This window comes from Cottoperca gobio, chromosome 18 (genome assembly GCF_900634415.1).
Source record: "Cottoperca gobio chromosome 18, fCotGob3.1, whole genome shotgun sequence".
In the NCBI taxonomy this organism is placed as follows: Eukaryota; Metazoa; Chordata; class Actinopteri; order Perciformes; family Bovichtidae; genus Cottoperca; species Cottoperca gobio.
The window spans coordinates 5,706,139-5,731,932 of record NC_041372.1 but is presented as its reverse complement, the minus strand read 5'-3'; the positions used below and the strand labels follow the sequence as shown (position 1 = coordinate 5,731,932).

At 42.8% G+C, this 25,794-nt stretch overlaps 1 protein-coding gene across 1 annotated transcript in view; it reads right to left on the bottom strand.

The window, feature by feature from the left end:
* Positions 1-135: 135 nt before the first annotated feature.
* The window catches only part of kirrel1a (kirre like nephrin family adhesion molecule 1a), a 29,976-nt gene continuing 4,317 nt past the window's right edge, over positions 136-25,794 (bottom strand). The window contains exons 2-15 of the mRNA XM_029454852.1: positions 16,220-16,369; positions 11,972-12,121; positions 11,733-11,890; positions 11,458-11,608; positions 10,789-10,894; positions 10,434-10,582; positions 10,085-10,212; positions 8,864-8,990; positions 8,475-8,575; positions 6,480-6,696; positions 6,153-6,260; positions 5,541-5,668; positions 5,140-5,253; positions 136-2,677 (exon numbers count right to left, since the gene is read on the bottom strand). Of these exons, the coding sequence (XP_029310712.1) occupies positions 1,946-2,677; positions 5,140-5,253; positions 5,541-5,668; positions 6,153-6,260; positions 6,480-6,696; positions 8,475-8,575; positions 8,864-8,990; positions 10,085-10,212; positions 10,434-10,582; positions 10,789-10,894; positions 11,458-11,608; positions 11,733-11,890; positions 11,972-12,121; positions 16,220-16,369 (2,519 nt within the window). The 3' untranslated portion in view covers positions 136-1,945. The remainder of the gene's footprint in view (positions 2,678-5,139; positions 5,254-5,540; positions 5,669-6,152; positions 6,261-6,479; positions 6,697-8,474; positions 8,576-8,863; positions 8,991-10,084; positions 10,213-10,433; positions 10,583-10,788; positions 10,895-11,457; positions 11,609-11,732; positions 11,891-11,971; positions 12,122-16,219; positions 16,370-25,794) is intronic.

Sequence of the window (25,794 nt, the reverse complement as noted above, 5' to 3'; positions counted from 1 at the left end):
TAAATAAACCCTATACATATAACACAGATATATAACTCCATTCCCCCTAAAATGGGGCTCCATTTCTAACCCAAAATAACAAACATGACCATTTTAACCCATCTCCCCAAAGACGAAAAATTCAGCTTTTTATAAAAAACAGTGCTTTTATTTATGTAATACTGTGGAAAAATAATTACATACCATTTTTAAAAAATATTGAAGATAATGAAATTAAAAAATGAGAGTTTGATAACGTTTGTTGTACATCTTTTGAACAGTTGTCTCTGCTACGAAGAACAGTACAATAAGATAAACATTGGATTTTCTAAATTCAAAGACACAATAATACAGGATACAGTCCTACCAGAGGTATAAAAGTACTGTAACAGGATTGTGAGAGAAATGATATGGACATATACTGAAGCACACACCCGCACACTTAGACACAGACATGCATACACACACATACTGTATACACATGCATACAATAGTCGCGCGCGCACTCGAGTCGTGCGCTGCGTGTTTACAGTATGCTTCCCATACACTGCTGTCATTCACACATCTATACAAACACACTGTACAAATCGATGTGCGCGCCACTGCCCACACACTCCCTCTTGATCTCTCTCTCACACTCACACACACTCAGTCATACACTACTATACGTCAATATTGTGGACACGCCTTCATTGAACCTCTCAATACACATTCTCCTCTGGCCTATTTCGGCAGACAGACGATGAGGAATGATTCAAAATGGAAATGTACGACATGTTCCCCTATAAGGCCACACAGTTCTAAACCCAACATCTGTGTTTTTCTCCCTGTCTGCACCAAGCTTGTAGTTAGGAGCTCAGAGAAAAAAAGCTCAAGCCTACGAAAATGTCTGGGAATGACTCAAGGCCCAAAGCCTGGTTTGTAAAGCAACAGTCACCAATAGAATGAGCTTCTACTGCATATACATGGTTTGAGGTGAAGAACAACATGAACACTTGGCACTAGGTTTCTTTTATACACTGATACACCCTTCTGATGTGAAACACGTCCTGAATTCAGGCTCTGCTGTTGACACAACTCTTCACTCCATCTCAGTGGAATCACCCAGGCAAACGCCCGAGGTAATCGGGCTCAAGTTCAAACTTTTGGTCCATACATACACATTACATGTTTTACATCGACAAAAATAATTCTGTAATGTTAAAAAATAGAATACAAAGCTCTAGTCTGGTGTGCAAATAAAAAGAAGACATTACACAGATATAGATAAGGGACGTCTAAGCATGAATACTGTAGATGCAGTGCAAAATGATGACCACCCTCCCAACCCCAACACACGCTGCCTAACAGGCATGATGGCATATACCACTGTACAGAAGGGCATTCTGGGATACTATATATATGTGCTCTATGATCATTGACAACCAGCAAAAAAAAAAAAAAATGGCGGCCAGAAATGACTTCCACTGGTTGAGGTTTTTCCCAATCAGCGTTTTCCATATTTGACAGTCAGTCAGTTTTGCCTAAAGACGTTCTCTCTCATCATTTACAAAGTCAGTTCATAGCAAAAGCTATAGGGCTCCAAAGATCTGTGATCTCTTGTCTTCTCTCTGGTTCTTGCTCTCTTTCCCAGTCTTGATTGTGACTTGCGCCGTCCGCTCTTTCAGAGCTCAGATATACAACACATGGGGAGTGAGGGAATTCAAAATTGTGTGGAATTTCCCTTCCCTGTCTCACTAAACTAAATTTCCACTGGTCTTTTTTTCTCTCTGTCTCTCGGGCATGGTCTTCTGACTCTGTGCATGGGTGTGTGTGATGTTTTTCTGTTTCTGTAGTCTGTGTTTGTGTGTGAAAATGTGTGCGTGTAAATCTATGATTGTGTGTCGTGTTTTTAGATGTGACACTATTTATAAGATGCGTCCTCATGCTCTGCTAAGACTGTGAGGTGGTTATGCGTCTCTCTGTCTCACACGTGAGTCTGCATCCTCTGTGTGTGTCGGCTGTGGGAGTAGTCAGATTGTTGCGAGGTGTAGGAGAAGCGAGTGGAGCTGCCGTACTTCCCTAGTCCAGTCTCTGATCCTGAGGGAGCAGGACCACCGGGACCCACGCCGACCACAGGGCTCCCCACGACGGAGCCCATCCCTGTTCCCACCACGGGTCCCACCCCAGGTCCCACCCCAGGTCCCACCCCAGATCCCACCCCAGATCCCACCCCATACATTTCATAGGATGGGCAGGCCTCCAGCGGGGCCAGGCTGGACGGGGCAAAACCCATGCGGTAGGTCTGGTAATGCGAGGGGTATCCGTAGTTGTCGTAGGCCAGCTGGGAAGTGGAGTCCAGGAGGCTGCAGTCTCCCGGGAAGTCGCTGGCCATGGGGGCGGGGTTAGGCGGGGGCTGCTGGCTCTGGCCACGGGTGAAGGTGTTGAACTGGGCGTAGCTGATGTGGGACAGTCTAGAGGGGGGCCGGGGATCATAGCAGGCCTGGGGGCGGCCAGGGGAGGTGAGGGGTCCAGGGGGACCAGGGGCTCCTCCGCTGGCCGTGGCTCCTGAGCCTCCGGCACTACTGCTAATAGATGCGGCTCCCCCTGGTGTTCCTTGAGGGGAGCGGTAGTCAGAATAGTGCAAGGTGGAGCGGGAGGCAGGGCGGCCTTCATCGTGGGTGGAGGCTCGCACGTTGTAGTAGCCATTGGTGGGGTCCTGAAGACAGACAAATAGCCAAAGGCAAAGAATGGGCATTAAGAAAAGATATAATAAGGGAAACAATAATAATGTTTATTTCATTACACAGCTTTGTTATTGCTTGATTTGGATTTGTCAGTTAGAGCATTATACAGTGTTTGCTATAGACTTAGTCCTTAAGCAAATGCAATAAAAACTTTTTTGAATCAATATTTGGTGTCAAATGATTGATTTCTTTAGTAAGTAGCTGTTGACCCGCTCGCTGTACATGATCCCTTACATACCAATTGTATAGTGCATAGATTCTTAAGGTCAAAAGGGCTCTATAATAAAATTGTTCTGTTCCTTTAAATCCCCAAAGGCAAATCCTCTTGTAGAAGGTCAAAGGTTGAACAGATTCCTTCAGATTGTGCTGCGAGGGCACTCTGCGCTCTTTTTTTGTGACTCAGCTGCTTGAGATCAGAATGATTTTTGGGAAATGTATGCAAATCAAGTTACAGTATGGAGAAGACAAGTCCTCAAAAGTTCTAATGACACTAACTGCATTAGCACACTACATGCTTCAACTGTCGCAGTAATTCACCAAAACTGGCATCCTAGAGCTTTCAAACTTTCAAACGTGTTGGTAAATGTTAACAGGGTGGAATCTTCTTCTCTAGTACCTCTCTTAAATATATATTCTTGGGCACAATGATGAGTACACATTGCATACAAGAAATGAATGTACTTTACCCTACACTAAAAGGAGAATTCCTTTGACCGGGTTAACAAGAAAAAATAAACTGAAATTCTGATTTGACCATTTTGCTGAAAGCTTTCATGAGTTTAAGTGTCAACTTTTTCCTCCAGGCTTCTCTCTCCAGCAGAGTGGATCCCTGCCAACATGGCCGATGATCGCACAATGTCCGGTTGAAGAAAGGATGCTACCCCTGCCAGCTACACCCCCTTTATGTTGCTCTACTGTTATTTTTGACATGATTCTGCCATCTTATTGTTACCCTAACTTCACTGATTTGCTGCTTGAGGCGGCGGGGAGAGTAAAAAAAACAGTCTGGCTGAGGCTGTTGTCGAGGTGATCCAACCATCTCCTGGGGTGGATTCATGTCTGTGTTTCTTCAAAGTGATGATCCAAGGCAGCACTCCAGCTAGAGGGGTGGTGTGTTTGCCCTCACAAAATATTCATGGGGGAAGTTTCAGCAGAACATTTTGGCAGCGTTGCACATGAAAATACATTCATCACATAAGCCCAGCCCCACAATGTATACATGTATAAATGATTCATGCCAGGTGAAGGGGGTTGTGTGTGTTTAAATATCTTCAAAATGAGTTTCTAAACAATCAGATAAATAGGGTCACTGCACTGCACTGCAATATATTTTTGTCTTAAATATCCTACTCTAATATTCTCACAGTTATTAGGTGCAACACTAACATTAAGTCTACAATGCTTATAGGACACAAAGAGGTCTAAATATTCTTGAGGCTTGGGACTCAAGGGGTTTTGTACCGGAGGTGGAATTGTTATAACTGGACTGCAATCCTATTTCTAAATCTTAAATAATAAATCATTATTTGCTGGCTAACAACAGTTAGATTATGCTCTTAATTACTGTGTCGAGGATAATAATCCATTACAGTCAAATGAAGGGGCATCAATTACTGAAATAATCTGCAGGCCAATGTCAAAAACCAAACAGGAGTTTTCTATTCAAATCCCTCTTCTTTGTCTTCTCCGGCCACTTCAGGTGCACATGTGCACCCTCTAGAGGATAAACATGAGATTTAAAAATACCATTTGGGGTTTTTATTAGATGGAATCTCAACTTTTAGAACATATCTGACTTTAGTATTACACACACATATATAAAACATCAAATTCAATCTTTTGCAGTGGATGTGGAGTCGCGATGAACTATCATTTGGGACAACACCTGTTATCTAAAAGGAAAAATCAGTTATTGTCAATGCACCTGAAGCAAACATTTGGAGATGAATTATTGGTCAGCACAGATTATAGATTAGTGAATGAGGCTTCTCTCAAACTTTTCAAAACTAATTGTATGTAGTTCCTCTGATTATAATGTTTGGCTGGTAGATACTCTCAGTGTCATGCTGGGTGACACCACTTCCACCGGAAAGGAAACGCGGTACATCATTGGATGAAAGTCATCACTCAGAGTCACCATGTCAGTAATGATTAGGATATTTGCAGCCCTTTGAGGTATAATTAGAATGAAACCTTGCACCAAAATGAACTCCACACAACCTCACTTTGACTTTGGCATCATTTTATTATCAATGTTTGGCTAATTTCTACTAAATATTTAACACACCTGTGTTTTTATACTTTTTTTTCTGTACCTGAGATTGTGACTCTTGTCTGTATCTTGAGTCTTTTTTTGAGGAAAAAGTCAGTTTGTTTACAATTTGTAGTCAGTTTGGTTCCTGATTTGATATAAATGAGTGTTTAATGAGCTCACCTTAAGGTCATACTCCTGGCGGGTGTCCAGGGTGTCGCTGCGGAGGTCAGACTTGAGCTCTATGTCATCTTTAAAGGGCTGATTGGAAGGAGAGAAGGACACAGAGGGGAGAAACTAAACCGTCAAACAACGAAACAAAACAAAAACAAAAAGGAGGAAAGAAGGTGCCATAACAAAACAGAAGAGGGAAGGAGGCAACAGAATATGACAAGGAAAGAGAAAATGGAATTAAAAGTGTTAAAAGGAGTAGTTACAGGGGAAAACACAGAGTTTGTTTTCAGTCAAAATGTACAGTATGGTGAAGGGAGAGGTTACTGAGTTAATCTGAGGGGATTGTTCTACAACTACAGGCTGTGTAAACAGTGTCCGGCCCAAGCACACATTATCCCGCTGCTGCTCACCGAGTACATGGCCTTGACCATGCGCGAAGCCGTGGACACGCTGCCGGAGTCCTCCTCTAAGCTGTGGGTCTCCTTGTTTATCGTCTCTACCTTGATGTCGGGTTTACCCAGCGTGACCCCGCGCCGACCTGGAAGCAAAACACGGCAAGGTTGAATACAGCTGGACACACGCATCTTGGCTGGTGTGTTTTCATGAGCTGGAGGAGCAGGTTCAGAGGGTACCTATATTCATATGGTGGAGAGGGAGTTGTAGGTGTTTGATTTTCTTTAGTGCTGCAAGTTATTTGGTCTAGCGATGAGCATTGAAACCAAAATCATCTAAAAAAAACCATGAAAACTTCTACTGTACATGCTGATCTGTTCTTTATCAGGAATGATCCAATACTCAGTATCAGTCAGATACTGGACAAAATCAGTACAACGGATATTAAAAAAAGTAGATTTTTAAAGGGTCTGCAGGAACCCTGTATGTTCGAATGGTGCCGTGGAGAGGGAGAAAGACGGTACTAGATTGTTATCGGTATAAGCACATACTCAAGGTTGCGGTATTGGTATCAGACATTAAAAAGTGTTTATACTGTATGTGTTAGGCACATGGAGGGTATGACTCACTGCCTTTGCGCTGCCGATAGAAGATCAGAACGAGGACCAGAAGGAAGATGAATAGGAAGATGGTGGAGACCACCGTCCCACCGGCTATTATCCCCACTGGAACTTGCTCTGTAATGAGGGGGTGAGAGAGACACAGAAAGTGTTATATACTGTAGAGAAATGATGCAGTAACTAATTTAAGGCTGTATATGTCTAGGCTTGTCAGTTTGAACTTCAGCATTTTAGAAAATCAAATCAATCGTTTTCTCCTTTTCGTGATGAAGCCACAAGATGCTGTCTCCGTCCCTATCTCATAAAATAGAAAAATATTGAATTCATAAAACACACCAGTCTCCTCCAGTGTGATGATCATGGTGCCCGGGCCGAATGAGTTCCAGGCCGTGCAGTTGTAGGTGGACAGGAAGTCGGACTCCATCACGTTGTTGATGGTGAGGGTGGAGAGGACGCCGCCGCCCTCAGCTGACGATTTGCTCTGCTCCACCGTGTACCTCTCCAGCAGCGTCCCCTTCTCCTTCTCCCACACGTTCTCTTTCCATGCCCACACCTGCAGCACACACACACACACACACACACAGGAAGCCATATTAGATTATATCACAGTTAGTGTAGTGTATTTTAGAGAGATTACTTCTACTTAAATAGTTTGAAAGAATTCTATTCATTCAGATAATAAATATGTGTCTGCATCTATACACTTGCAAACAGAGCTATAATAACAGACCTATAATAACACTTTTTTAACTGATGTACAATTATACAGTAAATTATCAAATTACCCACAGTCAAGTTACATGCATGCAGTAATGCACTCAAGCGTACACACAGATTAGACACACACATTATTCTGCCATATTAAATAGTTCTACATGTAACCAGAATGTTGTTCCTGTCAGAGCACCAGACACAGCATTTACAAGTCACATGACATATGTTGCTACTCAAGGCTGAGTCTACTAGGTGGGCATAAGACAGGCTGACTCTGGTACTGTACACATACAGGGATATTTTTTTAACTAAAATGGGAGAAATGTGAAATAAACAATATATGACCTCTTCAGAGCCAGGCTAGCTGTTTCCCCCTTTGTGCCATGCTAGGCTAACCGGCTGCTGGCAGGCTGTGGTTTAATGAGTTGTTCTCTTGCATCCAATATGTAAAACATTTTACAAAAACCTCAATTGAATTCTATAAAGTTTGAGGTTCCGTATTAGATTAAAAAAAAATAAAAAAAACTTATCCAGTTGCCCAAAAGGTGAGTAAAAATACTAGTATTCCTGTTGTTGTATCTTTTGTTTTTTCCCCGCTTATTTATTAATTGATCCGTATTTGTATTTCTGTTGTTTTTGTGACTCTGAAATATTAATATGAATATCTGTAAAGGAGAGTGATGGTACTTTCTCTTGAATAAAGGATAAAACAATATATATATATATATATATATATATATATATATATATATATATATGTCTAACTTGAACGCATACTATAGGAAGGTAGAAGGACAGAAATAGACCAAATAAATTTGCATCCAGTACACACTCACATGTAAACACATATTTTGCGTGACTTCCTAAAACCAGCAACAGTTTGTATGTGTCTGATGTGGAGGTGCATGGTGGTGACTGAGCTTACGAGAATCTTGCACATTGTCCAATTTTAAAGGCACTAAAAGCAGCTGTATTATTCAGCACTGAAGTACTGTACTAAGGCGAGTTAATTATGCATAAAACCACATGTTCCCATAATCTGCCCACTTATTGCAGAGAAGGATAATCTCCTGGCTGTGGCATTTACCAGGACAACTGTTCCTCTTCACTCCTTTATATTTTATAAATCTTTTTCTGTCCCAACCTCCGCCGCTTGCATTAGGAGCACGCACTGAGAGTCAGGATGGATCAGTCACAGAGGAACTACTACGGCGGCGTCTGTGTGATACAGCCGAGCGGAGAAAGCATCCAGGCTGACTTCTGACGCAGGAGCTAAAAGCGGAGCGGCTTTGTGTTAGTGTTGGTTTGTTTATATGACAGGATGGAGGGAAATTCTGTGAGAGTTTAACGGTGAGTCACCACAAAAAAAAAAAAAAGGGGGACAGTGCCTAAAAGCTTTTGCCGTGCAGTTGTGGAGCCATTTAGGAACAGGAAGGTACAGTAACTGTAAAATACAAATAGCTGTCAGATTAAAAGGTGCAACCTTGTGCTCTGTCTGATTTTTTTGTCTGAATAATTGATTCTGGGATGAAATTTGGATATTTTCATTGTGAATTTGGTTCAAGAAATGTTTTGTAAAAGTGTTTTTTTTCCCCATTTTCTTATATTTTTACTTACAATCTTATCTGGAGGAGGTGTACTGGCTATGAAGCATTTCACCTCTCCTCTCTCCCCTTTCACTGCATACTGGATAGAATCACTGGAGATGGTGGGGGGACCTGCATTGGTCAAAAATAAGAGGATATGTAAGTACATGTGAAAGAAAGAAAGAAAGAAAATACACTTAAAATACAACAAACTGCAAATATCATATTTGTATCATATTTTCAAAAGACATTGACCTTACCAAGCTGTTCAAGAGGAATTGCATTATTTTAAAAATAAACGGCCACCACTTTGGACATACAACATTTCTTTTTTCAATTACTGACAAGCTGACCTTTTAGAAACTACATTATTTTCATCTAGTGGCAGTGAAACATTAAATTGAGTGGATGTTTACCGACCGTTGACTGTGAGCGTGACCTCGGTCTCTCCTACTCCAATCCGTGGGACGATGGCCTTACACACATACTGGCCCGCATCCGCTTGGCTCACCGACTTCAGATACAGCTGGTTGCTGTTACTCAGAACCTGAGGGGGAGTGAAAAAAAACATAAACATAAACAAAACAAATCTGCTAAAAAAAACAAAACAAGGGGATAAACAAAATAAAAGCCCACATGCACATAAGTAGATCTTGTTGCATATTTGCATGTCTGATCCTTATTTGAGTATACGTGTTCTCCTTCTCTGACCCAAACTGGCGAATAATGCAAACTTGCACATCCACTTTTAACTTTGCAGTTGCCTAACAACCACATCCATCGGAAAATTAGCTTTGGGAAAATGATGGCTGAATATGTAATCACCTAGAGAGGGAGAAGCACCTGAACGAGGCTCATTACATAGACGTAGGTGTAAGTCAGCTCATGGTGATGAGGCAGATTTATTTTCAGTCTTGTCTTTAGTCCTGATCTGAACTCTAGTTTTAATTAGAGTCAGAGCAACTGGCCAGTGGTCAAAGTTTATCAATATTATTAAGTAATATTAAGTATTAATGTTCACATACACAACTATTTGCCAGCTTGATGTATGTTGATGTACACAGTAGATGTTAACAAGAAAACAGTGATTTTTATATTCACTCATGTCTGTACTATAAATATGAAACTAGAGCCAGCAGACAATTATTATCTTAGCTTAGCATTAAGACTGGAAACAGCTAGCCTGGCTCTGTGCAATGGTAACAACATCCACCTCCCAGCAAAAGCTCATCAAGCCCCGTAAAACCACAACATCATGAACTACACTTACATTTCTGTTTGGTTTAAACATCAAGATACAACATATTAATAGCTAAACTTTAAAGTTACCGGCAGGCAGATTTATTCATTTGACTATATATATATATATATATATATATATATATATATATATATATATATATATATATATTACAGTCATTGAGGTTATCATATGTAACCCCAGCTTAAGTGATAAAAGGAATATCAATTGATAGAAATAGGTCATGACAGGGAAGCAGAAAAGAAAGACATCTAGGTGTACAAACAAGATGTTTTCCCTGAATGACAGGCTGCTTTGGTAAACACGTGAGAAGAAAGTGTGAACTGTAAAAATGGTGTGAAAACAAGAACAGAGGAAAGCGTGGGCTCTTAGCTTCTTACCATGTTTGAACCCTTTTTGAACCAGGTGAGTGTGAGCGGAGGGTTTCCAGCCCATTTGCAGTTCAGGGTGACATCAGAGTCAACATCTACTGTTTTTGGCTCCGGCTCTACCAACAGAATTGGCCCGACTGTAGACACAGAAACAGAGAGAGAGAGAGAGAGAGAGAGAGAGAGAGACATGTTCTTTGTTGTGCTTGAGTAATAATGCAGTAGGACTAAAAGGGATAAAATGCTCACAGGAAAAAGAAACACAACAATGGTGTGCTTTATTCCTCTGACTCCAGACTGTAGTGAGTGAAGTGGGCCAGAAACAACGAAACAAGGTGAGATGAAGTGTTGTATGACTCACAGTGAACGTCCACCAGGATGCTGACGTTGGTCTTTCCCACAGCGTTGAAAACCAGACAGGAGACGGGCTCAGTGAAGAAGGAGTGGTCGGCCTTGGTGGTGAACACACTCTCCCTGGCACCCTGCAGCAACACGCCTCCCTTCGCCCAACTGGAGTTAAAACAATAAAACGCATGTTATATACAATGAGACAATGTACACACCCTGGAACAACATATGTGACACAAACCACAAATAATAAATAAAGGCAGATTTAAGAATACACAAACCGTGGACTTTTTAATCTAAACTTAAAGAAGAGGAAATACAACAGTGAAAATGTGAAAATGAGAATGTGCTTGAATGCGAATGCAGACCTGTATCCCATAATAGGAGGGTTGGCGTGAGCCTGGCAGGTGAAGGTGACTCTGTCCCTCTCCAGGACAGAGCGAGGCTCAATGGACAAGGTCACTGTCGGTGGATCTGGAAGAGAGAGAGAGAGGGACTCACATAACAACAGCCTTATTACATCTAATATATGCTGCAATCTGGAGGACAGTGTGATGTAAAATGGCTGCCATGCATTACTTAGTTAAAGCTATAAAACATTCAGCGGCTGGCAGATGTTTTAAGTTTCAAAATATGACGCCATGTTGCTTTTTATTAGTCTGAAATGTTAAAAGAATTGTGTAATATAGCAATGTATTATATCTTATGTTTTTGCAAATACCCTGACACGTCTTAAGTTCAAATCTAAGGAAGAGTGTTAGAAACAGGCATAAGGAGGGAACATGGGGGGAATTTATAAAGAAAGAAATATTTTGCATTCCGAGAATGAAGTTGAAATGTCCAAAATAAATCAAACTACTAGTGTTAGCGCGCATACTGAAAGTTCAACTTTATTGTTCGACATTATTCTCAACATTTTAACTTTATTCTTGAAATGCAGAATGAATAAAAAATATTTGTTTTCCCCCTTATGCCTGACCCTCTTTATACTCTTTAGTAAAAATCAGCTCCTGTCTCATTATCATTTAATTGCTTACGGTGTACGTTGAGGGTGACAGTTGTTTTTTTGCCGGTGGGAACCGCCAGGTTGGTGGCCACACAGCTGTAGTTCCTCCCAGTGTCTGTGTCGACAGGCTGGATGGGCAGGTAGCTACGTGTGGTCACCCTCTTCCTGTCAGGAAGCACTTCCTGATGATGTGGTGGAGGGTAGAGAGGCATTGATGAAACATTTACAATACAGATGAAATACTGTAACTGTAAAAACAATTGAAAGTGTATGTTTTGGCGAACGCAGTCTCTTTGTTAGACTTACAGTGGTACTGGCAGCCCCGTCTACAGGCAGACCATCTTTAAGCCACTCGATCATAGAAGGTGGTTTAGCCCCTCGAGACACACAGCTCAGGTTGTAGGACTCCCCCGCATTCAGCAACACCTCTGGACCCCCATCGATCACCGGGTTGTCTGGGGGGACTGGAGCGGTAGAGGAGTGTTAGAAACACACATCATCACAAATATAGACATGTGCCCTGACACACATGCACGCAAACGTACTTAGTACGGTAAGTTTGGCCCTCCTGGACCTCAGGGCGGCATCAGGGGCCTGGCACTCGTACAGGGAGTCATCAGACAGATCAGCTGACAGGATCTCCAGGTTGTACTGGCCCAACTCCTGCACACGCAGCACGCGGTATCTGGGCCAGGCTGGAAAACACAGACAGACATAGTAGATTAAGAGTTAAATCATCATAATAACTTTTATGAGGCACCCACATAAGATAAAGTTCCACTTCAAGCCTTTATGATAACTTGTATATCTCACTTGGGTGGCTTTTATATCTATTTAAAGTTACAAGACTATCTGACTACATTATAAAGAGACACATATGTCAAAAAGAGCAGAGAAATAAGATGTATTAGGTCTTCTGCTTCTGTTGAACACGTTTTAGTTTTCACAATGCTTGACAAATATCCTAAAATATCTGGCTGAAGGTGACTTTATGTCACTAAATCTTTAATATTTGAACTCTCAACTACAAACTGCTAATTTGTCACGTCTCAGGATCCCCACATATCCATGTGGTCTGTATCAGAATTTGAACAAATGCGACACAACGCAGCGTGTGGCAGTTCATGCTGATAAGAAAACATCAGGTCTGTGTCATGAAGCAAAAATATGACTTTTTTGTCATCAGGCTAAATGACATCAGATAGATACATGGCCATATGATGTGATGGACATGCACAAATACATATGCACGTCCAAACATACACATTCACACCATTGCACGATGCACCCACAATCACACACCCAGCCTCTCCAATCCTCCCTTTCCCTTCCCCCATCCGCCACACAGCCCAGCTGTGTCACTGCTGTACATTCTCACCATTAGGTGGCATCCATGCTCTCTCTCACCAGTAGGGGGAAAAGATGAATGCATTATGACAGCAATGTTTTAGAGGACTCAAATCGACTCCAGTCCATGTTGCAGAATTCATGTTTGCTGCCCAAACGTAGATCGCATGTGAAATTCTCTGTGCCGCTTCCATGTGCAGCCTCCGAACTGAGATATGCTGCTTGCCTAACCTTGTGTGTCCTTGTTTCTGCATGCATGTGTGCATGTGTGCTTTCTATATACGCGCATTTGCATGTGAAATGTTGAGAGCGAGAGAGCGTATGAAAAGCCCAGAGAACCGGGTGGGGGGGGGGGGGACAGAGCCTTATACACAAACACACACACCCGTGTGTATTTGTATGTGAGCATGAAGCGACCAGTGTTCATTCACGTTTCTATTTAAAAGCTTTGGCTTGAAGCACTAGACCATTACAGTAACAATATGATTCAAAGAAAGGAGCGAGAGGGAGAGACAGGAGGAATAGAGAAGGGACAAGGACGGAGAGGAGGAGAGAAAGAAGGGACAGAAGGGTTGGCAGGAAGAGGAGAGCATGAACTGAGAGTGTGTCAAGCAAGATGAGTGTAAGGAGAGCGACAAGGTAGAGAAGTTAAACGAAGAATAGGAGAGAAGGCTCAGTGCAACAGAGGAAGCTGAAAGAAGGAGAACAAGAGAGAGAAAGGAACAAGGGAGCTTAGATGAGGAGGTCGCAGAGGAATAGCATGACGGACAGTGGAAGAGAGGAGAGGAGAGGAGAGGAGAGGAGAGGAGAGAACAGGAGAGGAGAGGACAGAACAGGAGAGGAGTGCAGAGCAGAGCAAAGAAGAGCAGATGAGAGCAAACAAGAGGAGAGGAGAGCAAAGGAGAGGAGAGGGGGGGGAGAGGAGAGGACAGAAGAGGAGAGGAGAGGACAGAAGAGGAGATGAGAGCAAACAAGAGGAGAAGAGAGGAGAGAACAGGAGAGGAGATGAGAGCAAAGGAGAGGAGAGGGGAGGAGAGGAGAGGAGAGGAGAGGAGAGGAGAGGAGAGGAGAGGAGAGCAGAGGACAGAAGAGGAGATGAGAGCAAACAAGAGGAGAAGAGAGGAGAGAACAGGAGAGGAGATGAGAGCAAAGGAGAGGAGAGGAGAGGGGAGGAGAGGAGAGGAGAGGACAGAAGAGGAGAGGAGAGGACAGAAGAGGAGAGCAGAGCAAAGAAGAGGGGGAGAGGAGAGGAGAGGAGAGGAGAGGAGAGGAGAGGAGAGGAGAGGAGAGGAGGAGAGGGTGATGATTACAAAGGCCAGAGAACTAAAAAACCAATCCAAAATAACAGCGTACAGTAAATGGGAAAAGAGAATAGAAGAAAAAAAGGAAAGGAAAGAAGTTGTAATAAGCAAAGCAAAGTAACGGATAAAGACAATAGTTTTTCTTAAACTGAAAATAAAGCACAAAGTCTGGGAAAAACAACAGCCACATCAACAAAAAACAAGGCAGCAGCATGTCACAAATAGTGCAGTCCCCCTCTGGAACAATCAGTTCAAAATATGCCCACTTGTTTTGACCAGTAATTGCACGGCCCCCTTTGGGCTAATCAGTGCAATTCTGAAAATGCTGCATCACAGCGATGAGATGCAGCCTTCCCCCAAGTTTTTAACAAAGTTAGACAAGCTGTGTCTTAAATTGTTGTTGACAGACAGACAAGTAGGAGACTTAATAATCAAACTGGAAATGTCATCACTAGGGACAAAAATGCAAAGATATACTGGAGTGAAGCGTAAGGGAATCTGCATAATAGTATGACGGCTACATATTAGTTGATGAATCAATAAAAATAAGTACATTTTTATATAACATATATTAGATGATCAGTGTCACCCACTGCTGATATGACAGAGGTGATGATGTGATGCTCCTCAACCAAGTTGAAGGGTGTCATTCTGTAAAATGTGCCCCAGGGAGCTGAGAGTACTTTCCCATCAAACATTGGGTGATATGTGTAGAAGGTGGCCAAAGTTAACATCAACCTAAATAAGTGCACAGTTTGTCACAACATGGTGTGACGGGGTAGCTGTCGTCTAACAGTAGCCTCTTGCATCTCTTAGTCAAAACTGCTCTGCTGGCTTAATCTAGCTACAGAAATACTCTGTCAGCATACATTAGCCATCACAGTTACATACACGCAATGTCATACTGTGCGAGCGTGTTTATTTCAAAATGCTGTGAGAGAGTTGTGCATTTCAGAAAACCACATTCCACATCTATAAAACATGAAACTGCACAGATCATATGATGTACCTGCATTCGCTTATGTCAAATAAATCTACAGTTTGGAAGCATTCAAGTTTATTTAATAAAAGAAAGACTAATTTATTTTTTATGTTTTTGAGGATTTATTTTTTAGGGTGAAAATGATCATGAAGTTTAGACGGCAGACATTAGAAGCATCATTCAAAAACCTCAATAGAAGCTTCGAAGTAAAACACATTTAAAGACACTAAGAGTGAGTTCAGTTTAAGTATATTTTTGGATGTTATTTGGAGGTTAAAAACCCAATATTAGCCAAGGGTTAAGAAAGAGAAGTGGGTCCTGTGCAGTCAGTCTAACCTAGCTGGTGGTTTAATGGTTATTGTGACAATAAATATACAGCTGATGTTAGCATTTACCTCAAAGCAACGCAGTGCCCAAAGACTAGCATGGCAGACTCTTAGTCTGGTTACATATTAGCTGAATTACTCCATAATCTATCCACATACCCCCTGGTGACTCAGGTTACACTTAAAGTTTAAGGTTTTTTTCAAATAACACAAATAAGACATTATAAAAAATTATATTTAAAACGTTTTAGATATTGTTAGGCCTACATTTCTGACAATTGAATGTAAGACTCTTTAAGGACCTGCAGAAACTCTGTAACTTCAGAAGTATTTACAGTATTGTTGGCATTCATGCTACAACAGTGGTGCTTGTGCATTTGTAGTTTTTGTTCTCTGATCTCCTTCGAAGTGAAAGTATCAAGTCTTATACAAAGTTCCTAAATGTAATGTGTGGAACACCTATGTGGCCTCCACAGAGTTTCAGTTTGAGCTCAGTTCCAGAGCAAAGCACAGCTCTGACCCTCTGCACGGCAACTGTTGCTGCAGATGCCACTGGAAGCATAAAAAAGGTATTGGCTCTGCACTCAGAAAAGTGGTATACCAAGTTCAACGAGAAAATGGTGAGCCGTCTTCGCAATTATGTTTTAAAGAGTACCAGAAAGAACTCGAGACATTCACAACGTTTCTACAGCTTTAAACATGCGGCATGAAAATGTTGCCTATCAGAAGCTAAAATCCAAAAGTATCAGCATCAGCTTTATAAAAGAAAAAAAAAGACATCTTAGTCACATGCTGAACAGAGTGAAGGAAGCCGGAGGAAGCTGTATGATGTCTCACCCCGGAGGTCCTCTCCGATGCCCAGAGCCAGGCCATCTTTGGTCCACTGAACAATGCCTGAGTAGTTGAAGACAACACAGGACAGGATCACCCTCTGGCCCCGCACCACCGACTGGTCTGCCGGCTCCTGAGAGAACCTCGCTGTCCACACTGGAGAGACAGATAGAGAACAGGAATGGGGAGAAAAAGAGGGATAAATTAGGGACTTTCTCATTTTCACTTTGTACACACTGCAGGCAAGCTACTGTGAAATCATCACAACCACATATATTGCATATTATTGTATCTGTGGTTTTATGGTTAACTGTTTGAAAACTGCATTCCCCCAGCAGAAATGGAATGCCATCTTTGATCACACGTTGGCTTGCGGCCATTAACTGAGCGCCGCCGCCGAGTAAAGAGCGGCATGGAAAGGCGGAGGTGTCAAAGAAGAAGGAATCAGAACAGAGTTTCGGAAGAAGAAAGAGAACGAAAGAAGACGAAGGGGTGTTTAACGCTGACTCAGGAGAGAAGAGCTATGAGATCAAACAGGCAACCTCAGCCATAGGGTTTCTCACACCCTTTTCTTCTAGCTCCTGACTTTTATTTCTTCAAAACTATCTGGCCCTCCCTCTCGTCTCTCTCTGTTTCTCCCTTCTTCATTCCTCCCTATGAGTCATCACCCAGGCTTCCACTCCACAACCAAAACTACAGTGGCTGTCATTGTCTACGAGACTTTCTCCCTGTAGTAGTCCACTACCACAGCAGACAGACCAGCGACGTGCTGGCCCACCAACTGACCGACTAACATGACTTTAAAACAAGAAAAACCCTCTGCTGTTGTCCCACGCTGTATGATGACAAGTTGTAATTAGCTGTCCCTTAAAGACATGACACCCGTACAATAGATTAGAGGCAATCACATAGCTTTTACGTTTTCATACTTTCCATTCTGTCTCTTGCGTTCATTTTTCTCCCCTCTCCCACTTGTTATTTCAAAGAATCTTGTACAGTAGATCATTAACCCAATACTGCATAGTACGCCCCCTCCATCCTCCCCCTTCCTCTGCCAGTACTTCTCTCCTTCTATTCCCTCTCTATAATGTTGTATGTCCTTTACCCAAATTGCTTTGCTTCACTCTCTGCTTTTCCCTCCATATGTATGCATCCCCACTCGCCTCATTCACTTTGTACATCTATAATGCTGTCTATGAATGTCCTTTTGCTTGCACTGATTTTCCTCTACCTCTCCTCCTCTACAGTATGTATGCACCTCCTTCTTTCTATATACATATATAATGCTGTATATGTCCTTTTACCCATAATGCTTTCTATTTCTGTGTTCCTCCTCGCTGGTTGGAAGGGGGTTAGAGGCGGACTGTCACAACTCATTTATCACATTAAATACCAGCCCTCCAGCACTTTCTCTCTTCCTCTCTTTCTCATTCCCCGTTCACTCGTCTCTTCTCTCACTTTTTTCCCTCACTCCCTTTTCTTCACCTCCTACCATTTACATCTCTCCTTCTCACTTGTCCTCTCCACAGTTTTATCACTCCCCCCCCCTTTCCCGTACACTTCCTCTCTCATTCCCTCACACTTCTACCTCTAAGCCCTCCAGCGCTTTTCTGAAGGTTCCCAATCCCATCTCTTCCCACTATTTTTTAACAACTGCCATATGCCTCTGCACCCCGCCTCCACATTATGACCCTCAGTACATATCTCTCACGTTTCCCCTCTCTTTCATATACACAGACATCCACTCTCCCCTTATCATGTCAGATTTTGTGTGATTTGCAGAGGTACATTATGCCTGATAATACAAAAGAACCCAGTCATGCAAAAATATTTCCTTACCAATCAAAACAATGGCTTCTGACAGTGCAGCGCAATAATATGCTGAACATAAAGAAGATGTGAGAGCATACACGGTGAAAAGGGGAATCAGATGCAGATAGGAGCTTTGCAGCATGCATACCTAGAATAATTTAGCACTGAACCAAAAATAATAATAATAATAGCGGCCCTTAATTTGCTCCCTGAGGAACACCCAAATAAACTGGATTAATGAATTAGGGTAAAGAAGCAAACAACAAAGCAAACAACATAGCAACAATGATGGGCAATGAAAGATTGGATGTAAAATCATGCCATATAAGTCACAAAGCCTTTAACTTCAAACCTTGTGAAAAGGCACTAGAAGAACGCATGTTTTTACCAGCCAGCGACCACTGTAGCTCAAAGTTGAAGAAATGCCTTAATTTAATTATTTATAGAATGGGCACTACATGCTTTTTGAAGAAAAATATGAATGTATCCAAGCAAATAAGAAACAACTAACTATAGTCCATAACTATTATATACTAGCAATACACATTCTTATATAACTGATTTTTAAAAAGATGAGGACATTAGCTTATATATTCTCACTCATCCTCTTGTGTTTGGGTCCCATGCCTTTTTGCCAAAGTAAGATCATATAATGAAAATGTCTGTATTTCCTTTATTTCTCTGAGCTCTTTTCTTTCTCTTTACTTGCTGGAAGTACACGGGGCTCAGTTGAAAAAGCTTACCTAGTCACATACTTCCGTACGCCAACCAGGATTTAGCAATATCTGATGATCAGATTAACTGGATTTCTGAGTGTTATAATCTTAATAAATGATATTTCAAATTGTTACTTATTATATTGTTATAGAGAAACACTGAAGAGTTTTAAGGGGCTCTCAAGAGGGCCATGTCGGAATTCTGTCAGGGCTCGATTATTGCTCTGGTTGCTGCTTGTTGCAGTCATGTAATCCATCGTACATTATATGCATTATAGCTACAACTTTAAGATGTGTATGATGCTCCACTTTCTCCAGACAAATCACAAAAGGATGCTGGAATCTGTTATCTCACATGATTATGTTGTTAAGAGTTTCTGGGAAATCTGGTATGTTGATGTCTGATGTGTTCTGAGCCCATTGTAGCAAACATGTATGGCAGTGATGTAGTGGTAATTAAGGTGGAGAATTTACTAATGTAAAAACTGACATTATAACAAAAGGGAATTTCCTGTATGCACTGTAATTTGATGAATCTCATTTATACCATCTTAAAAAGCATGAAAAGCCTTTTCTCACATATAAAGGGATGTAAAGCAAGTTTAGTTGGGTTTAAACTACCCCGCAACCTTGACAGTAGCCTGAGGGCAAGCAAATCCTTTCCTCCACCAACTCAGATATGCTAGCTGGAGGTATTCCCTCAACAGCCTTAGTAAACCACAAACATAATCCAAACTGAATACTCCTGAGCGGAGTACACAATCTGCAGAGAAAACACCCATGCAAAGGCTGATGACTGAAAACACTGACTCATTTAAACATGTGCTCATAGCCTTCTGATTTCCATATTACCCAGTTAACACTTGTCAACATGAGTGTGTGTGTGTGTGTGTGTGTGTGTGTGTGTGTGTGTGTGTGTGTGGGTGTGTTTAAAGAAGGAAATCTACGCACAGAGTGCAGTCAGAGCAAAGGCAAGACAAGAGAGTGTATGCAAGGGAGCTTGTATTCTTTCACTATGTGGGTTATGCTGCAGTGACAAATTTAGAGTGTGTCCTGATTTCTTTGAGTCACTGATCCCCAAGATACCACCGGGAGACTCCGAGCACACCGTCCACATGAAGACTACGGTCACAAAGAGCTGCGACCATGACCACATGGACCCACACACACACACACACACACACACACACACACACACAAACAAAAACAGGCAGCACAGATGACCTAACCTTCACCACATGGGCTAACCATGTCCTGTCAACACAAACACAACCACAACCCCAAACATATAATCGTCACGTAGAGGCGGTTTCATGAACATGGACTAAACCACCAAGCTAGCGGAGCATCTCCATCTTTGTTGGGAATAGGTCTCAGTTTAGTCTAGGATTAAGTACAGGCCTAGTCAAAGTTTGGAAAGGGATTAGGATTAATTTTGGGCCTAGGACAACGGCCCCTGCAGACACTGTGACACCAGCTTCGGCTTGTCAAAGCAGACACAAAGCCAAAGGCGAGCACGCACAGCTTGGCCGGGTGACTCACCAAAAGCATGGCCACACGCCGCCATAGTGTGAACCACCACAGCAATTTAGCCCAAGAGCACCTCTCGCGCCATGTGATGGTGTTTTAATAGCAAGGTAATGAACCGTCAATTTGTTGCTGAAAATGACTGAAAGGGTATATGTGCATGCAAAGATGTTTGGAGCTATTTTTAGTAAGTGTGCTGCTCATAATTTGCCACACAACCTGCTGTTAGGTGGTGAATGTCAAAGATGGCTTTAAAGCATTTAAATACAGGCTTGCTTCGCCTCTCTCTCTGGGACAGGAGGCGAGGTTGAAAGTGATGCCATGCAGCGGAGAGTTACGGGAAAGGTTCACTGATGGCATTCAGTCTCATTAAATCAGAAGTTATTAAACACAATGGCATTTGTATGGATTGTTATGCATCGATGTAATTATCTTTGTGTCTGGCCCCCTCCCTGTACCCCTCCAACAAAGTCCCCCTGCCTTCCTCTCCCTTGCTCCTCTCTAGCCAATCCTGTGCTTCGGCTGGATCACAGACTTGCGTCACCATAGCAACAGCTGACGTGTAAAGTAACTGCCCCAAAAAAGTTTTCTGTCTGTACGAGCGTGTCTGAGAGCGTACACGCGTTTGTGCATCGGTGTGTCTGATGAAATCCTCCCTCGTGCTCGGTACACCCATTTTCCTGAAAAAACATTTTCCAATGACCTCATCCTCCCTCCACCTATCCAATTAATAGTCAGGCGGCCGCACTGGTCTCTCATTATTTCTCTCTTTCAGCTGCTTTCTCTCTCTCCAATCTCTTCACTGTTAGTCAATCCGCTCCAAATTGATTTTGTTATCTGTCTAATTCCATATCTGCGCTGCGTGTGGCCGATGTGTTGGCGTTATGGAGGGGCTCTGCCTGAAAATGAGATGCAGAAATAGGGGAACAAAGAGACGGCGAGGACCACAGACACAGAGCTGTGAAGTGTAATGGAGGAGGATGACATCATTGTTTCAGGACAAAGTTGCAGCCATAAGAGTCATGCGGCACTGACGTGGCCCCCCTTGTTTTCTGTATATGACTGTACATATACATCTAGGTGTCAGTCAATCAGTCAGTCTGTGCACTGACAGATATGTGCATCAGTGTGTGCATGAGAGCCTTTGGTCTTTACTACTGGACTTATCTCTTCCGTTCCTTTTTAATTCAGAAAACCTCAAAGCACAAATGTTAGTTTTAGCTCCTAAAAAGCTGAAACGGAGATTTGAGGATTCAAAGCAGGACAGCACTATGCACTGTTATACTATTTATGCATGTAGCCTAGATACTGGGGTATGCAATATACCGTTATTGATGATAAACGTGGTATTTTACAAATGAAATATTAATACGTTATAGTGAATTATTTTGGCTACGACAATTGTGTAGTATGCATGGTGTAGGCACTATACTCTATGTAACTTATGTAGACATGAGTACCTTTTAAAAGTGCTCTATAAATAAAATGTATTATTATTATTTTTATTATTATTATTATTATTAATGATTATTTTCATTATGAATTCATCTCCAGTCTACAAAATGTCAGAAATAAGTGGACAACCTCCCATCGCAATTTCTTTGAGGCCATGTTGACATCTTCAACCAATGATGTGATGATATAAAACAGAGAAAAGTACGAAACCCTCAGAGAAGCTGCCCGCCAAAGGATTTAAACAACTATTCATTTTTCAAAATTGTTGTCGGCCAACTAATCATCAAACCGATCAATCATTCCAGATCCAAACTCTATGCCTGTAGTACATGAGTGTATGCAGTCTCTCCCTCTATTTATCTGGCTGTGGGAACTTGACCACCTGTGCCTGCTTTCTCTCAACAACATGGCTGCCTGGCAGGACGGCCATAATAACCCGTAACCATGGTGATGGCACTATAAGAACGAGCGAGAGACATAGATGAAGAGGAGCAGCGATTGAAAGGAGAAGACCCACAGAGCCCGCTGACACCATGTCACTCAAACACAAAGGTGACTCCTGGAGGTGGGGACGGAGCAGAGGGATGATCAGGGCAGAAAGATCCAGAAAGAGAAAGACCCAGGCTCCTTCCTTTGTTTGCCGCATTGTCTGCCTGCTCGCTCCCTTCCTCTGTCGCCTTACCTTGCAGTCCTCCCCCTTACTAGCAGTCAGCGACCTCTCTCTTTCTTCATCTCCTTTGTGCCCTTGCCCCCTTTTCATTCCCTATTCACTTACTTTTGTCTGGCAGGCATCTACTTAGAAATGATCACTCCTCCCTCTTCCGTCCACCGAGCACCTTATTCTTTTCCTGGGCTACCTTTCCACCTTCAATCATATCTGCTTCTCTTTCCCTCCATCACTTCTCTTCCATCTCATTCCTTCTCTCCATTCCTATCAAAATGGTTGCAGTGGAAACAGGTTCATTTGGAAATGGCGGGAGGAAAATTATTCTGGCGCTTTGTCTGTCCATTTTGAAACTACCGTGTGTATGAGAGCGCATATGCTCCTGTCAAGGTGTGCACACTCATTTTATGTGTGTGTGCCACTCTGAGTCTCCTCTCATACACGCATTTCACATCTGAAGAGCTTTATTTGTACCAAACCTCTGTTACAGCCATTGTTACCATAGCTACAGCCAGTGAGGACCACTGACACAATGACAGACACAGTGGCCATGGCAACCCCAGGATCAGTGGTGGGTAATATGATAATTCATGGACGAGGCATCTGACACATTACGGGCACATGAATATGCTCAAGCGCTGGAAAGCCGGCCCGTCGCTGGTAATCCACGAGCCTTTGTGCGGCCAACATGCTGAGCGGCTGACAAAGACTACTCTGCTGTAACCAAGGGTGACCAGAACTAACAATAGCTGTTCTCTGGTTAAGCTTGAACAAGGGGATACACACATATCAAGCTGCTTCTCTGCAGCAGTGTGCCATGTAGCTTGTAGCGCAGGGGTCGCCACAGAATTCAACCAGCACAATCGATATCATAATGAATCAATAATTCAAGCCAGTAGTTCCCCATTGATTTTGGGCAGCGACCCATTCCTAAAGTCACTCTGCCTCCAAATGCCACGTGATGTAGCAAGTAAACATCCCCACCATCAACTGTGACAGCTTTCAAATGGTCTGCCGATCCACATCAAGTTACAGTAAGGCACGGTAATGGAATCCAGCAGGACTATTTTACAAGCAGCGTGCCATCGATAAATCACCTCCTCCAAGGTCTGCTTTAATTCAATCCAGTATAATTTAATTTTATTGGTATGTACTGTAGCTTCTTGCAATGTCATCTGTCACAAACCATCCAATAAAAGCCCAGGGCCTTGACCTCCAAGAGCAAAGTAATATTCATACAGAGCCCCGTCACCAATATCGCCACCAGTGCATACTGTTGCTTTGAAGAGGAGGCTTCTTTGTATATAGCGAACACACTTAATGACTAGAAAGCAAAGAGAATGGTGCGATAATAAATCATGGTTGAGCATTGTAGACCTTTACATTTTAAAGCTTTTGGATAGCATTAGAAGAATACAGCTTGTCTAATGAACAAGGAGCATTCTCTCATAAGACAAACCTTATCAGAAAAGCAATAATTTATATGTTTTCCAACTTAAAATACTCTATCAAGATGAACTTTATATGACCATATGCTAGGAAACGTTAACATACAGTGAGATTTTAGACAATAGTGTGCTTCAAACTTTCTGGCGACACTTTGGGGAAGGCCCTTTCCTATTTCGACATGATAATGCCTCCTGTGCACAAAGCCAGGTCCATTAAGAAATAGTTTTCCTAATTGGTGCCTGTGTTGTCTTAAGGATAACCTGGAACGCCAACTGTGGTCCGATCCACTGTTGGACCTCACTAATGCTCTTGTGGCTGAATGGGAGCAAAAATCCCGAAGCCAGGTTAAAAGATGTTGTGGAAAGAGTGGAGTCTGTTACAGCAGCATATTAATGCCCATGGTCCACATTTTTTAGGCCATCTTCCAACAACTACACAAGATGTAAATTAGCTGAAGCCCAATCTGGAACTAAAACCACGGGTTAGGGTTAGGGTTAGGGTTAGGTTAAGGTAAGCCTCGAGGAATATAGTATAAGGTTGACAGTGGCGTTCTTGAACAAAATACTGTATCTGCACATAATTGTTTTAATGACTTGATTTCAAGGCCATTGATGATTATTAATACTAAGAGATGGCTCACTCATTATTTGTAGTCGGCAGCCTGCAGGCTGTTATATTACAGGACGAGGGGACAGCGAACGTTGCCATACTGTGGTAACAGATTCAGTTGGACGGCTGACCCTAATGTTGTTATCGTAAAGGGAAGATGGATGGAGCAAGTCAAATCTCTCCCTCCGTCTCTTTCTCGCTCGGCCCTGTCCCTGTAGAGGAGCATAGACTGGGAGAGTGGAGAAATGAAGTGACATCATCAGCGTCAGCCACATTCCTGCGGAGGGAGGGGGCGAGGAGGAGGGGGGAAGAAAGACGGAGGAGGAGGAGAATGTCCCAAAACTTTTGAGGTTACAGGACCGACATCCCCCCTCCCCCATCCCCTTAAACACACACACACACACACACACACACACACACACACACACACACACACACACACACACAAATGCATCCATTCTCCCTCCCTCTGCTTGAGTGTCTGCATGTTTTCCAGTGCACGCCCGTGTGCGTGTTACAGTACATGGGCTCCTCTTCCTCATCATGCGCTCCCTGTTTTAATTCATGTGCTTCTCCTCCTGTCCCCTCCCCCATCGCCTCCCCCCACTCATACCACCCCCTCCCCTCTTCTCTTTCTCTCTCCACCGACCAGAGGAATGCAAGAACCACATCTGGAACTTATTAGAGAGCGAGAGAGAGAAAGGGGTAGATGGAAAGAAGTAATGGTGGGGGGGAGGAGGAGAAGAAAAGGAGTTGGATTGGGGGAAAAAAAGGAGTCCAGGAGGGGACAGAAAGAGAGAAAGAATGAACTTTGGTAAGCAGAAAAAGGCTCGTGTTGGGAGAGTAAGCCAAAGAAGTGAAGAAGAAAGTTAACAGCAACACCGATTAATGCCAATTAACCTCAGCGGAGACGGGGCTGGGGATGAGCTCGGCTGGCACCTCAGATGTGGGTTCAATCACTCCAGATTCCAGCGCAAATGTAGCCTTTGAACCGGCCTCGACCATATTCTGTCTGAATGAGCAGCTTCACTGTCACCACTGAGGGAGCGGTCAGGCCTGAGTAATAGTCCCTTTCTCTGAGCTGCTGGCCTCCCGACCACTCCTCCTCCTTCGTCCCCGTCCCTCTCTCCTGGCTCGCTTTTCTTTTCTTCCAGCACACCCTCCTCCTACACTACAATACTGTTCCCCCCCCCCCCTCCCCTCCACCTCACCACCTTTAAAACAAACAAAAAAAAACTCTAATCACTCTCCATCAGGCTTCACCCACCTGCCCGCAAGACTACCCCTCTTTGTCCCCCTCCTTCCACTTCTCCCCCAAACAACTTTTTTCTGTAACCGACCCCACCCCC